This window comes from Artemia franciscana, unplaced genomic scaffold (genome assembly GCF_032884065.1).
Source record: "Artemia franciscana unplaced genomic scaffold, ASM3288406v1 PGA_scaffold_67, whole genome shotgun sequence".
Taxonomy (NCBI): domain Eukaryota; kingdom Metazoa; phylum Arthropoda; class Branchiopoda; order Anostraca; family Artemiidae; genus Artemia; species Artemia franciscana.
In genome coordinates, this window is record NW_027062705.1 from 450,693 (window position 1) to 467,947 (window position 17,255).

General features: G+C 35.0%; 1 protein-coding gene across 1 annotated transcript in view; it reads right to left on the reverse strand.

Annotated features, from left to right (window-relative positions):
* Window positions 1-17,255, reverse strand: part of LOC136042136 (sorting nexin-33-like) — a gene marked incomplete in the record, with an annotated part of 238,796 nt that overhangs the window by 183,234 nt on the left and 38,307 nt on the right. The window contains 2 exon segments of the mRNA XM_065727054.1: window positions 652-791; window positions 13,797-13,941. Coding sequence (XP_065583126.1) covers window positions 652-791; window positions 13,797-13,941 — 285 coding nt within the window.

The following is a 17,255-nucleotide window of genomic DNA, read 5'->3' on the forward strand; positions in this document are numbered from 1 at the left end:
GGTTTTCATAATCACCGTGATCTAGTACCCAATTCAAGACATCAGTTTTGTTGTTGTACGTCTTTATACGGAACACGAATTTTAACCCCTCAAAATCAACCTTAACCTCAAAACCAACATATTTGTGAAATAGCTCCATGAGCGAACTCCTCATATTTGGGATGAGCACGTGTTTCGAAGTCGGTTAGTTATTTCTCTTGTAATGTGTTTCGGGTCAAACCGTCTCCTTCCTGGAATATATGGATAAGTTTTGTGGGGGAAAAAAATCCAGAAAATGACACTAAAGACAATAAAAAATATAGATATTTTTGTATTGTGAAAAAAAAAAATTTCTTAATCACAATTTTTTTGAATACTAGCAGTGATTCTCCCTCTCTGTAAATATCTTTATTCTTTTTCTCGCCATTTCACTAGATATTGCACCAGGGACCATAAAAAAAAAAACAAAAAAAAACGAAAAACTGTCTTGAAAACCTAAACACTGTCTTAATCTTAAGCAGAGCCAAGAAAACAAAATATACAAAAAAAAAATGAAAGTTAACACACCAGGACTTAAGAAACCCATCTACGAGTTTTACTCCCTTTTGTTTCAACAGCATCAATTAAGAAATCAATTCGTGAAAAAAAAACAAATAAAGGATGGCGACATACAATTATTAAGACTTTTTGTGCGTCCGTAATAGGTCCAATCTTAGTCTCTCCAAGGATAAATGCATCTCCACCAGTCTTAGTGAACGATGAAAAGGGATTAAAACTTCGCCGACTAATAGACGATCGACCGTCAAACTTTCCTACAAAAAAAAAATAATATATATATATATATATATATATATATATATATATATATATATATATATATATATATATATATATATATATATATATATATATATATATAATATAACAGAAATATATACAATACTGCAAAAAAGCTTCAAAAATAACCTATACAAGGAGTGAATTCTGACTCGGATTTCTGACAGAAAAATAAATTCGCTTGAGGCTTTTAGGAAATCCGAAATTTTATACAGCAATCACAAATAGGACACCAATACTAAATTATTATAGACAAAAGGTGTTGTCAAAATCAACTAATTGGTTCTGCTTATTTGTTTTCATGGTTCAACCTGGCAACACCGACAAAATGTAGTAGGCTACTATCCTAAACACTTAACAATTCTTCAAACAACCAAAAGGAAAATCCCTATAAAACTCGCTATTACCAGGTATGAATAAACCTATATAGTTTTCAGTAAAGTGCTAACGACGCTGTAGGTTTTAGACTTTTACAACTAGGAAAGGGGACACAATTTCTTATCGTTTTAAGTTTGAATTATTATAGGAAATTATTTCTGCTGATCTGACGTTTAATGTGGCCTTTAGTTTTTGTTGAAAAATTTCTTTTTCGAAGTTTTTTTTTTATTAATTTACGTTCGTTTTTGATTGCCAAGGTTTTAAGTTTTTAAATATTTGCCATTTCAAAATTTTGATCGGATCCAATTGAGGGGAAAAGGTGGAAGGGGAGTGGTGCTGGTAGCCCTGCGATCACTTTTGGCTCTTAAAAAGGAACTAGAAATTCCAATTTCCAAACAAATGAGCATCCCCCAAAGTTTAAACAGCAACCCTTTCAATAAGAGCCTTATGTGACCCTGGGGCACAACTCCCATCAAAAGAGCCTCCTCCGAAGTTTATATGACCACCCCTTCCGTATGAAGAGACTCTGAGAAACAATAAATAACAATAAAGAAATATTGAAGCGATAAGGCCTTTACTATAGGCAACACTAAAGCGTTGTCTCTGATTTAGAACAGGGAATGACCGAATTTTTGCCAACTTTAAAAACTATCTTCCCATCTTGTATCTGGCCGGCAGATGAAAAGATTCTAGGCGTCCGTATCATAGAATCTGGCCGCCAAGTGTTGAAGCGAAGTCGAGTTAAAATTTCGAATTATCAACTAAGTTAACCTTGACCAAACATCGGACCTGGAGTATACACAGATCTTCATTGGTTTTAGTAAGTAACTAATTGGCATTAAGACTCAACCGACTAATACAAGAACGACCGTCAAACTTTTCAGCAAAAAAAACCTTCATGTAATAAAAATGCTTCAGAAATCGTCATTGTGCGAATTCAAAAGGGAATATGTTCAAATGGAATAATTCAAAATGAAGCTTCATTTTAAATATTCTTGAAAATTTACTTAGCCAGATAGCTATATAAAACAGATCACCAATACCAAATTTTAAGAGTGCATGAGCAGGAAGGCTTTACATCAAACGTAATTTTATAGACAAGGGAAACTGATTTTTCAACTCTGATACAAAACCAGAAGCGAACCAAATTTTCGCCGCCAGAAAAAATTTTCCTTCATCTGACGATGTTAAATCTGGCGGACGAATACCAAAGCGAAAATCAATCAATCTCTCTAATTTTTATATAAATTAGATCTGGCCAAGAATGGTTCGTCCGATATAAATGGATTTTTACCGGTCTCAGTGGGCGACAAAAAGGAATTCAAACCGCAACGTCTACAGACTAACCGAGCAACCAAAAGGACACTACACCAATGCTCCAAAAGAAGCCAGACAATTAGCTTTGGAAAGACCAAATCGATTTACTATTATCGTTCACAGAGCATTCATCAACTGCAATTTTTCTTGTCATTTTGCTTGTCAATTTTACACGTGAATAAACTTCAGCCATATCACTTGCCGCCAAGGCCTCGTCAAGCCTACTCAATATTCGGGCAAAGGTTATCGATTGAAAAACGCACGGCTTGGATAAAAGGTGTTCCCGATAGTATCTCGAGTGAAGACCTTGAATCAGCAATCCCCGGGCTTGTTATAGCTGTTCAAATAAGATTTTCACGGGCGTTTCAGTTACAGTTCCCTGATTTTACTGCCCTTGATTCTGCTATTACTTCTGGTTTAGTCTTGGATATGAGATCTTTCGTGTTCAACTTAAAGAAAATCCCAAGGCGTCGTCTTCGATGCCAATCTGCTGCTTACATGATTGCTAGTTGACCACTTAATCCCACCGAAATGAAGGGATCCAGATGTGTGGGCCCAATAAAAATCCCAAGGACAATCCATGTAACACTTATTGTGAAATGGGCCAACTGTGGTAAAGATCATGATCACCAGATTCTGAAGTAGCACCTGGAGTAATTGAGGCCAATAAAACGTAAAACCAGCAATGACTTACCTGCCATATGCTGGGCTTCACCTGTGAGATACATACTGACGGGCTCTTTCTTCAATTCTGTTCTTGTAAAAGATGGTAGCATATATTGTAAGTTCCTCCTAACTCCTCCCGTAAATCTTAGATACCAGTATCCCCAATAACACGGCACGTGAGACACAAGCGCACGTCAACTCTCCCGCCACAAGATTAAATTATCATTCCTCACTTTCCAGCAAGAAACATATTTTCTAACCGTATGGAGTTGCTAGTCTAATATAGATCTTCCTTGATTTCCACCGCTCTACCCTTTTACCCACAAATCAAGTTTCATGAACACCTCCCACCACTTTACAATGAACAGAAAGAATACCTTCAACAAGCAAAAACTCCTCCTCCTACGGCCTTAGCTACAACTTGAAGCACACTCACCACTCAGCTTGAATATATGTTGAATGAGACCCAATATTACATGGTGTGACAAAGGACAATCGCACCAAGTAAAATTATTCATTCCAAAAACCCTTCAAGCATAAGTCCGCTCTCTTGGAAGAAACCTGAGAGCTGGAAATCCCCATCATATAAAACCTCATTGACGCGGCTTACTGGTCCAAAACGAGGTCCAAGTTTGATCCATGAACGGTAATTTCGGGTAAGGTATCCATCTAGTCCCAAGATTGAGCAATGACGGAGCCACTATTAGCCATGTTAGCGGAGTTGGTTTTTGTGTAAGCCTGCAACGCCCAAAAGAGCCCTAAATACACAAATCCTCGGGAAACCAGAGAACGAATTTCTGTCACCTATCAAAAAAAAGTGTCGCCAATTATTCTTGACAAAGCCTACTAACCGCCAAGAGCATCCTTTCAAAAGGAACTCACACTCTACTTATAAAATTCGGTTCCTAATTTACATATAAGATCCCAATTCACATAAGCTTACATTCAGATCCTGAGCGACTTTAATTATATGAAGGCTAGCTGGCTGTTCAGTTTGCTTTCACTTATTTAAGTTGCCAAAGTCCCAACAAGTAAAAAGAAAGTACTATAACTTATCTTTACCAATATTGAAGAATTCTACAATGCCTTCACCTCCCCCCCCCTCTGCACTCTCCCTCAAAATTAGTATGAGTTACCACCTTACTGTGGCAAGGAAGCCAAGCAGAAAACCCCGTGACAGATCCAATCAGTGGTTCAGTACCGCCCACGTACTCATGAACAAGTCAAGACTTACCAAAAGTGGCTCGCTAGGTTAAGTTGGTCAAAAGTACTTGCTATTAAAAACCGCCATAATTAAACAGTTCGTGGTAACGAACTGTAAGTAAGGAGCAACCCGACTCAATAGTAATTTTTTTAGAAAGGGCCATTCTGGCCCATTTTCAAACAGTTTGTGGTAAAAAACTGTAAGTAAGAAGCAACCCGGCTCAATAGTAACCGAAATTCTAGAAAATGGAAGTTTGATACCAATAGATACATCAAAAGAATCCAATTTATATGCTGATTTCAAATACACAAGTTTCATAAAGTATAGTCTAACCCAAGAAAAGTTACGAGCCTGAGAAAATTTCCCTTATTTTCGAAAATCAAATCTTAATCCCTAAAAATCAAAGAATCTTAATGAAATTCCCACCATCAGATTCCGCATATTAGAGAATCTTACTGCAGAAGTTTCAAGCTCCTACCTGCAAAAATGAGGAATTTTTTTTTGCTACAAGAAAGATAACAGATGCGTGTTTATTTGTCTTTTTTTCCGGGGGGTGATCACATAGACCCAGTGGTCCTAGGATATCGCAAGAGGGCTCATTCAAACGGAAATTAAAAGTTCTAGTGCGCTTTTTAAGTGACCAAAAGAAATCAGAGGTGAAGTAGGTCCCCTCCCATGCTCATTTTTTCCCAAGGTCACCTGGTCAAAGTTTTGAAATAGCCATATTGTTCAGAATAGTCGACAAGTCTGATAACTATGTCTTTGAGGATGACTTAACCCCCATAGTTCCCGAGGGAAGGGCTGCAATTAATGAACTCTTCCCATTATTTACATATAGTATAGGTTATTGCTTAGCATACAGACGTTTTCAGGAAGATTTTTTTATGGTAGAGGGCGGGGCGAGGGGGTCACGTGGGAGGATCTTTCCATGGAGGAAGTTCTTATGGGGGAAGGCAATTTTCCATGATGGGGGCGTCGGATTTCCTAGTATTGTTCAAAAAAAACAATCAGAAATTAAATAAAAAAAGTTTTTTCAACTGAAAGTAAAGAGAAACATTAAAACTTAAAACAGACAGAAATTATTACGTATATAAGGGGTTTGCCCCATCGTCAATACCTTGCTCTTTACGCTGTAGTTTTTTTAGCACCTTCAAAAGAGCTATTTATTCTAATTAAATGGCCTTTGTGATTCGGGGGTTATTCTTAAAGAATTGGTACAAAATTCGAACCTAAGCGTAAAGAGCGAGGTATTGACGATTGGACGAATATACGTAATAATTTCTAAAGCAATAAAGTTTTATTGCTGCTTCTTACTTAAAAAAACTAGCTTTTTTAAAAATTTAATATGATGCGAGAGGTCACTATCTTTTCCATGAACATTAAATACTTTTCCCTTAAAATATAATCCTGATTAAGTCGAAAAATAGGCCTTGGATATCAGAAAAGATTAAGGATTTCATTAAATCACGAAGAGCTTTATAAATCAGGCTGTCAAAATGAGGCTAAACGATGTATAGTATTATACGTCTTAAAATCCATAGACAGTGTAGTTAAAAGAATAGCGCGACAATTTTGCAAGTTATAAAAATTCATTCTTCTCTGGAAATCCCAACAAGTTATTCTATCCATCTCCCCAACAGATTAGACTTAGCCTAATGACTCTTTAAAATGTGTAAAAGATTTTTGAAATTTGGCAGCCGAGAGGAAAAACGGCTTATATCATAACCTGAAATGCAACGTCTTTTTTTGTGTTGTGGAAAATGCAACACATTTCGGTTTGTGTTGTGTTATTGGTTTGTTCATTCATGAGCTTTAATTTACACAATGCAGCAAACTATAAAACATCTTAAGGCACACGGTAAACGTTTCAGCAGGGGATTCGAACAAAGGAAAATACTACTAAAGACAAGTTTATTGTTGACAGAAGTAAATAATGAAAATCTTAATGTGGAAAGTTATTGGCACAAAAGACAAGAGAAAATGATTTGACTGTTCTTGGTATTATAAAAGAGAGAATAAGTCGAAGTTGAAGTACTTTACTAGTGCTGCCTTATCAAAGAAGATTAAGGATTTTCTGAAAAAAAAAGATGTGGGATTATTTCTTTCAACCTTATAAACAGCAGAACTTCCTACGCGAGGATTAACAGAGGAAGGAGCTTATTGGACAGGTGATCCACCGATTTGGTCTACAATATTGTTAGTGCAACATCACACTTGTTGCAACGTTAAACTCCACAAGGATGAGGTAAGGACATACACTTTTCAATCTCACTCTTATCGGAAATCTATTGCGACTACCTCCCACATCTACTGCTAAGACCGAACCACCATGAACACAGCTAGGGAACAAGAGTAAGCACTTACTACTTAGAAAAATCATAAGAAGTGAATGCAAAAGTATGTTGCTACTGAACGTGGTAAAAATGGCCTCCTCCACATCCCCAATTGGCACTTGAAAAATCGATGATTTTTGTTTTGCTTTGTGTGGGTTCTTGTTCACTGGAGTTTCCAAAAACTAGGTAAGAGTGAATACAGTCCTTTGAGAGAGAATTAAAATTCAGATGTTTACCAACTGAAATTGGTAAGTTTGTAAGATATTACCAATTGGACAAATAGGTTCAACTGCAAAAGACCATTTTGACTGTTTTACCATTGGCATCTATTTAGTACAACTGCTTTAAGAAGAAAGTACTTGCACTTTTCTAAGCCTAGGAACATAATCAAGCCATTGAAGCTATTCGGTTTCGATAATCGTTACAAGGTAAAATATTACAGGATAGCAGTCGAATTGTCAAATGCCTTCCAATTTCTTCGTCTGTTATCATCAACCAGGAAATCGCAGAGAGATTTTTTTTTCAATTTGCTTTTATTGTTTAAATCTATCGTTGAATCGTTGCTTGCTGAATAAATTATTCAGAAAGAAAACGTCCTATTGCCTGTAGAATCTTGGAACCACTGCAACAGGATATCAACAGGGATGCTTAATATCACTATTCTTCTCAGTTTTTTTTTTTGAAACCAAGAAAATTTTCTCTGGCTCGTAAATTCGACAATATGTTAAGCTACCCAAGGCTGAAGAAATAATTTTATCTTGCTGATAGTAAATCTACTCCTAGAATCATCTACCATGATTTCTTCAACAAGGTTACCTCAGTTTTTCAAATCCACCCCACCGTAATCTGGATTCCATTCTCAATACTATGTTAAGCCACCTAAAGGTGAAAAAAGAGCGGCAATTCTTTATCTCGCTGATAGTAAGTCTGCTGATCGGATCACCTACCATGAATTCTTCAACAATGTTACCTCAATTTTTCAAATCCACCCCAGCGTAATCTAGATTCTAATCTCGGTACTATGTTAAGCCTTGCTGATAGTATGATAATCTTGCTGATAGTAAATCTGCTGCCAGGATCATATACCATGACTTCTTCAACAATGTTACCTCAGTTTTTCAAATCCGTCCCAACGTAATCTGGATTCTAATTTCGATACTATGTTAAGCCACCCAAGGGTGAAGAAAGAGCGGCACTTCTTTATCTCGCTGATAGTAAGTCTGCTGATCGGATCACCTACCATGAATTCTTCAACAGTGTTACCTCAATTTTTCAAATCCACCCCAGCGTAATCTAGATTCTAATCTCGGTACTATGTTAAGCCTTGCTGATAGTATGATAATCTTGCTGATAGTAAATCTGCTGCCAGGATCATATACCATGACTTCTTCAACAATGTTACCTCAGTTTTTCAAATCCGTCCCAACGTAATCTGGATTCTAATTTCGATACTATGTTAAGCCACCCAAGGGTGAAGAAAGAGCGGCACTTCTTTATCTCGCTGATAGTAAGTCTGCTGATCGGATCACCTACCATGAATTCTTCAACAGTGTTACCTCAATTTTTCAAATCCACCCCAGCGTAATCTAGATTCTAATCTCGGTACTATGTTAAGCCTTGCTGATAGTATGATAATCTTGCTGATAGTAAATCTGCTGCCAGGATCATATACCATGACTTATTCAACAATGTTACCTCAGTTTTTCAAATCCGTCCCAACGTAATCTGGATTCTAATTTCGATACTATGTTACGCCACCCAAAGGTGAAGAAAGAGCGGTACTTCTTTATCTCGCTGAGAGTAAAACTGCTGCTAGTATCATCTACCAGGAATTCTTCAACAGTGTTGGAACAATTTTTGAAATCCACCCACCGTAATCTGGATTCAGTTCTCGATACTATGCTAAGCCACCCAAGGGTAAAGAAAGAGCGACACTTCTTTATCTCACTGATAGTAAATCTGCTGCTCGGATCATCTACCATGAATTCTTCTACAATGATACCTAAATTTTTCAAATCCACCCACCATGATCTGCATTCTAATCTCGATACTACGTTAAGCCACCCAAGGCTGACGAAAGAGTGACACTTCTTTATCTTGCTGATAGTAAATCTGCCGCTAGGATCGTCTACCATGAATTCTTCAACAGTGTTACCTTAATTTTTCAAATCCAACCCACCGTAATCTGGATTCTAATTTCGATACTATTTTAAGCCATCTAAGGGCGAGGAAAGACCGGCAATTCTTTATCTCGCTGATGGTAAATCTGCTGATAGGATCATCTACCATGACTTCTTCAACAATGTTACCTCAGTTTTTCAAATCCATCCCAAAGTAATCTGGATTCTAATCTCGATACTATGTTAAGCCACCAAAGGCTGAAGAAAGAGCGCCAATTCTTTATCTTCTTGCTGATGGTAGCTTCTTGCTACCATGAATTCTTCAACAATGCTACCTTAATTTTTCAAATCCACCCACCATAATCTGGATTCTAATCTCGATACTATGTTAAGCCACCCAAGTGTGAAGAAAGAGCGACACTTCTTTATCTTGCTGATAGTAAATCTGCTGCTAGGATCATCTATCATGACATCTTCAACAATGTTACCTCAGTTTTTTAAATCCACTCCACCGTAATCTGGATTCTTAGATTTTTTTTTTTTTGCCACTCAATAACTATTTACCAGAGCTGTTTTAGAGATAGTTTTGTCCAGAATATTGTAAGGAATATAATATGTTACATTGAATTATAATTTTTTCGATGCAATATTTTACTCTTTTAGCCATATCCAAATAAAGCATAACTATTAAATATTAATAACAATTTAAATTATACGACAATACCGTTCTTGCAAATAAGCAAGCTGTTATACTGTCGGGCTACGTAAATAGTCAAGTGAAAGTAGAGAATAAGTTTGTTATCAAGCCTATTTTCAAACTGACAGAAAGCATGTTTAAGTCCAAGATATATAGATAATATGTAATTGCAAGTGTTGCGTTTACTGATTGATTTTCAAAACATTTGAACTAGTAATCTCCCTACTTTTTTCTCGTCAATCAACCTTTCCATTCATGATTTTTTTTTTAATATTCTTCATCCCATACAATTTGCGGTTATAATAGGGCATCTATTACTGGAATATCGAGAGAGGGGGAATCAAATAGTTCATTGTAATGAACTATAAGCAAGGAAAACCCGATCTAATAATAACCAAAGCTCTAAAAAAAGAAATTTGATAGCAATTAATGCATTGAATCGATTTTTTAAGCGGATTCCAAATCCATAAAATTCATTAAGTAAAATTTTACACATCACAAGAAATGAGCCTCTAAAGCAAATCTATTCAGTTAAATCCGAAAATTCTTTACACAACTACTATTACTATCTCACTGTAGCAAACAAACACAAATTAGAAACAATAGGGAAAATCTTTTCAAGACAGTGGATATCAAATCTGTGGATATCCAAGGATATCACTGTAGCACCAAGCCGCCTTAGGCCCAAAGTAGGTTTAAGGCGTATACTCCTCCTCCATTCAGTCTATTCAAAGCACTCTCTTTACAACCTCTCAGGAAGTACCCGTTTGCTCTTGAATCTTTCCTGACGACATCTTCCCATCCAACTCGGGAACAATCTTTTTTTTTCGCTTGGCCCTAGATGGTTGTCCGATAAGGATAATCTTTGGCAATCTTTCATCGTTCATCCATAGAATGGTATCCTTGCCATCTCGACCTTTCTCTCATTATAGCCCAAGTAGGATTCAACCACATTTTTTTTTTGGCACAGCTTACTATTTGAGATACGGACAGTCATGCGATGGAGTAAGATAGAATTTTTCAAAAAAACTATACGTTTTGCTATATATTACGCATTATCACCTATATAACACCATAACGTCAAGCAGAATTCCCCACAGAAATAGCGATTCATTCTTTACAGGGAGTTCTGCCATCAAAAAGATGAATAAAAAACGTTACTGTACAATCTCCTGTATTTTTCAAGATAAAACAGCTATTACACGAGGCTGTAAAAGCTAAAAGGGCAAGCGTGAAGTTGACACTCACGAAAAAACAACAGCATAATATTAAGGTTCGGGTGCTAAAAAGAACTTTTTAAAAAAACAAGTAGGGAAGGACATTAAAACTGAAAGGAAAAATAACTGTTCCATTTATAAAGGAGGCTGTTTCCTTCTGGATCCCCTGCTCTTTATGGTAAAAATTTAGATTTTGTCTCAGTTCTTTAAGAACTACTACTCAAAGACAAGGGATGTTAGTATGGAATAAGAAAAAAAAAATGGAAGAAAAAAAAATGTTTTTAATTTTGCCAAAGTCTGACTTTTGTCCCAATTTTTTAAGAACGGCTCATGAATCACAACCTAACAATATTAAACTCCAGCGTAAAAAAGAGGGGTTAAAGGGAGGACAGCCGCTAAATGTATAGATTGCAAGCAACTTTTAGAACGAGTTCACCACCGTTATGATTCTTTAGACTAGCAAGCTACATAGACAGCTTTCGGTATTTCTAAATCGATTGCCTGCGTCAAAACTTTTCATTCGAAAGCATTTTGACACTCTTTAAGCTCGAATTGTTGGATTGTGCCACAAAAATGATATTTGAAAACGCCACTTTGCTCTGTTGGAACATCTTTGATACTTAAAAGTATCACTAAGACTTAAAATTTCGTTTCAATGAGCCGTCTTCCACCCTCCAGAGCCATTGGTTCCATATAACAACTATTCTATTGCGCTAAAAACACTAGGGCCATGGTAATACGAAAAAGAAGTAAATTCACTACTAGATAATTGAGATCATATAAACAAAGAAAACACATTTCACAAAAATCGATTTCTGTGTTGCATTGCCAGCCTGAAAAATCATCCTAGATTTTTGACAATCAGCAAAACACTGAACAACCCATCGCTCAAAAGCAAGAACCATTCTGCCCTTGCCTCCTCCTTGAATACTTCCTTCTTACCCCAAGTGGTAACCTGTTCCACCTCAATAGAATAATATACTTGAATTCCCCCTTTTTTAAATTGCCTTGCACAAAACCCCTTTGGCCGATGTCTCCATCAGCAAGATATTACCAGTCACAATAAGTCAATTTTTTTGATAAACATACTGATATCAATATAGTTTTATTTTAAAGTTTCGTTTACTGTTAGCCCCAGTCACGAACTTTATGATAGCGTTACAGTTGAATTGTAATTCTTCTCAGCCAACTAATTTAAAAACAAAGAAGTTTAAATAAGTTTAAACACCAATGACTACCAGAATCAGAAAAATTTATAAACATCGGGTTATCATACGGAATTATTTTCTTTTACCGGGTAATAAATTCTTTACTTGTTCAGCATTTGTTCCTGTTAATAGAAGTTTGCACGTCCATACTATATTCAAACAAACCCAAAGTAGAAACAACAGGGAATTTTTTTTCCAAGACAGTGGAATGACAGTGGACAGTGGAAAGACGGCCCTTGGCAATAGGGCCGAAATATCCACTGAATTAAATTCCACTGTCTTGAAAAAAATTTCCCTATTGTTTCTACATTGTGTTTGTTTGATATATATATATATATATATATATATATATATATATATATATATATATATATATATATATATATATATATATATATATATATATATATATATATATATATATATATATATATATATATATATATATATATATATATATATATATATATATATATATATATATATGTTTCCCCTATTTTTTCTACTTTGTGTTTGTTTGATATGGAATGGCAGTGTAGTCTTCGTCACTATTTTTATATTATATTCTACTTGTCGTTTCAGTAAAAAACTCAACGATGTTTATAACATCGGACCATATTTGTCCCCATTAACAGGATCATTGAAAATTTGATAAAATATGACCAATATCGTAACTACTCAATATTAGTGGTGAGTAGAGTTCTTGAATATGAAAACTGAAAACTTTTCAACTGAAAACTGAAAATTTGATAAAATATGACCAATATTGTAACTACTCAAGATTAGTGGTGAGTAGAGTTCTTGAATATGAAAACTGAAAACTATTCAACTGAAAACTGAAAATTTGATAAAATATGACCAATATTGTAATTACTCAAGATTAGTGGTGAGTAGAGTTCTTGAATATGAAAACTGAAAACTATTCAACTGAAAACTGAAAACTAAAATTTTGATAAAATAAGACCAACATCGTTAACTACTCAAGGTTAGTGGTGAGAAGAGTTCTTGAATATAAAAACTGAAAACTATTCAACAGAGAACTGAAAATTTGATAAAATATGAAAACTATGCTACCTAAAAAATATTCACAATTTCTTTATCAGTTCACCTCCACTCGGAATATATGCCAAACAGTTTCATTCAGTAATCAGTTACCACCTGGATTATTATTCATTGAAACATTTGAGAAAATTTGATTTCTTTTTCTGTCACTTCTCTCATACATTGCATAGAACCCTAACCATCTGAAATAGCTTTTATTTCTTCAGACTGAAAAAATATGTTTAGGATGAAAAAGACACAGCGAAAAAGGATTAAAAATGAAGAACAATAACATATTTCACAACTACATTACGTACTTCACATATAGAAGACAAAGCCCCATACTTCATAAACTCCTGAAAGTTCCAAAAAAGGTTTATAGATTACAAGTACAATAAATTAATTTAGTTACAGGTGGGGTAGGCTACTCTCCCATAACAAGTAACCTCAAAACGGCAACTTTTAAAATACTTTAAGGATAATTGCATTCATTTTGAATAAACTAACTGCAGCCCACTTAGGTCTCGCATAGTCATTGCTGCAACTGCGAATCTTGCTATAAGAAAAACGCGAAGAAAGGACAGTGATTAAACAGTAAAACGGGGCGTATACATTTTATATACATTTTACATTATATACATTTTAAATTATTAGGCCTATTTACATTAGGCCTATTACCTATTTACATTTTACATTACATTAGGCCTACATACATTATATACATTTTATATACAGGGCATATACATTTATAATGTAACATAAGAATGGCTACTCTAGCAAATAAAACAAGAAATCTTACCGGAAACCTGGTTTATATCTCCGGCACTGGCTGACCTGCCAGTTCGCATATGAGATTTTGAAAAATCAGTGGCTTGACTTACAGTACTAATACCTCCTATTTCACTGGCATCGTCGTCCCAATCATCATCATCCCAATCATCGCTCTGGAAAAATATTTCAAAGAATAGGTATATTTCGCCTTCAATTCATCATACTGATTTAAAACAGTTTTCAACGGATTTTTTTATTTATTTATTTTTTTTACAGAGAAAAGAGTCATATTTACATTTAATAGGAGCTAAACTAAAGCCATAGAATAGTTCAAACCTAAAATGAACATATTTCTTTGACGAATAAATGAAACCAAAGACGAACAGAAATGAAAAAGAAATTTCACATCAAACAGAAATAGAAGACAATGCTATAGATGAACAAATTATTACTAAAACAGACAAAAATAAAATAACCCCCCCCCCCCCAAAAAAAAACTCTTATATTATAAAAAAAAAACCTTATATCATTTGCGCCTTGTTGAGATAGATTTGTGCATCGCGCATTGTGTTTTATATTTGTCATCAACAACAACAAAATAGTGTGACAAGCTTGAAATAGCTCTATAATTAAGAGTGGTCCCCTCTATCTCAAACACTGAATATTTGAACGTTACTAAAAAACGCAAAATATCGAAGAAAAGAAGAACGAGGACAATAGACAGCCTGTGAAAAAATCGAAAATTATGTAAGTATTTCGGTCAAAACCTCCGCTTGACCGTCCTCAGTGCAAAATAAACTGATATAAATATATATATATATAAAAAACTCCTTAAAACAAAACACAAAACTAAAATATGATGACCCTTTCTCAGTAACGGTGAAGGGTAACTGAATAAAGAACACAAGTCTAAATGAAATTTCAGTATTTCATCTTACTTACAGCACTCTTTAAGCCTAATTGCTTTTTAGAATTGTGAAATTTCATTTAGACTTGTGTTTTTTTATTCAGTTACCCTTTCACCGTTACTGAGAAAGGGGCATCACATTTTAGTTTTGTGTTTTGTTTTAAGACTCGTTTTTTCTTCTTCTTTTTTATCAGTTTATTCTGCACTGAGGATGGTCAAGCGGGGGTTTTGACCGAAATATTTGCATAATTTCCAATTTTTCACTGGCTGTTTATTGTCCTCGTTCTTCTTTTCTTCGCGATTTTGTATTTTGTCATGATTAGCCAGTGTGGTCTCAAAAATTATTTGTTGAACGCTATTTGTGATTTATTGAAAATGGCGTGCATTTTTACTGTTGTTTTTTACAAGTCAAAACAGTGTGTAGCAGCGAGCAAAGTAGGGAGCTTTAAACAAAATCAACTTTTAAAAGCATTGCTTAACTTTGTCTATTTAAGTCAAAGATCAAATACTGTAATCCTTACTGAATATACCTTGATTGAACTGAAAGTATACACAGGTCTTGATTTATGATGACATTATGTGAATCGATTATGATTCATTGAAAGTAATTTATTAGTCTATTAATTGTAATTCATATCCTATTAATATTAGGTTAACTTCACTATTTTGGGCGTGGTCTGATTAGGTTACAAACCGACTGAATGGACGGAAGAGAGCTATTAATACCACTAAAAATCACATGCACCAAATCATAATGAAGTCAAAACAGCTGCACATGCTCTTTCTCCACCCACCCCAGTCTTTAAAGCTGCACTATTCACACCCCCCCCTCATTAAATTCATTTTTCCTTCAAATCCTTCCTTATAGCCTCTTCATGCCCCACTTCCATTGACTGCATTACCCGTATTTCGCTTAGCTCTAGAGCAGTGTTTACCAATGGATTTTGGGCCATGTCCCACCTAGGTCTTTCTAAAATCCTGATGCCCTCATCATGATATCTTAATTTTTTAATTCAAAACTTTACGTGTAATCACCTGAAGAGAGCTTAAAAGCGTATTAACTAGGTATATTTGACGGGTCGTCCTTGGGGCATATTTTATACAAATGAAAAACATTGAATACAACACTCTTCATGCCCCACTTCCATTGACTGCATTACCTGTATTTCGCTTAGCTCTAGAGCCATGTTTACCAATGGATTTTGGGCCATGTCCCACCTAGGTCTTTCTAAAATCCTGATGCCCTCATCATGATATCTTAATTTTTTAATTTAAAATTTTACGTGTATTCACCCGAAGAAAGCTTAAAAGCGGATTAACTTGGTATATTTGACGGGTCGTCCTTGGGGCATATTTTATACAAATGAAAAACATTGAATACAACACTTTATACAATGTATGACTTTAAAGCTGCACTATTCACACCGCCCCCCTCATTAAGTTCATTTTCCTTCAAATCCTTCCTTATAGCCTCTTCATGTCCCATTTCCATTGACTGCATGACCTGTATTTCGCTCAGCTCTAGAGCCATGTTTACCAATGGAATTTGGGCCATGTCCCACAAAGGTCTTTCTAAAATCCTGATGCCCTCATCATGATATCTTAATTTTTTAATTTAAAACTTTACGTGTATTCACCCGAAGAAAGCTTAAAAGGGGATTAACTTGGTATATTTGACGGGTCGTCCTTGGGGCATATTTTATACAAATGAAAAACATTGAATACAACACTTTATACAATGCATGACTTGAACAAGGTGTTTTTCAAAATTAAGGCTCTGAAGTAGTTAGTCGAATGCTGCACGTCCTGCCCATGACCCAATATAATACTGGCAGTCTTCACCAGAGGGACCTGCATCCCAAGTTGGGAATCCCCGCTCTAAAGGGATGGTCGAAGAGCACAATCTTTGTCAATCTGTCATCCTTCATCCGTAAGTTATGGGGTGGAATAGTATGTAGAAAAAAAAGATAAAACACCTACGAGGATGATTTTCAGTTAATGGATAAAGAAAACTAATGCAGATATTTCAAGACCTCCACAAAGCCAACATTCGTATACAAAAAACTAAAAAAAAAAACTTTAAAAGTAATCAAGAATAAAAAATAACTTGGACATAAAAATTGAAAAGAAAGGAGTTATCTTATGATAAAGAAAGCAAAGAGGTTATTGTTAACGATTGAGAGTAAAACATTTTATAAAAAATAAATGAAATCTCAAACAACTTCGATCATTACCCCAAATTTGCTTTTTTCTGTTTATTTTTTTTTCTTTTCTTATTTTTCTACTGATATTTGATTTTAATTCTTGAATACTTCCTAAGGTTAGTTTTTCTTTTATATTTATAAATAATAGCCCAAGTGTCGGTGCATACCCAGTGTCATCTTAGAGCCTACTTCAACAGATCAATTGGCATTGAATACTGAAAGTTCTCGAAAGGAATTTGAATCAATTGCACTAAATAAGTTACACCAAAAATAGGTTATGCCGGTTATACCGAGAGTAAAATCAAATCGCTAAAAAGAAAACCTCTTTATCTACGTACACATTAAAGAAAAAAAAATAATAATAAAAAGAAAATCT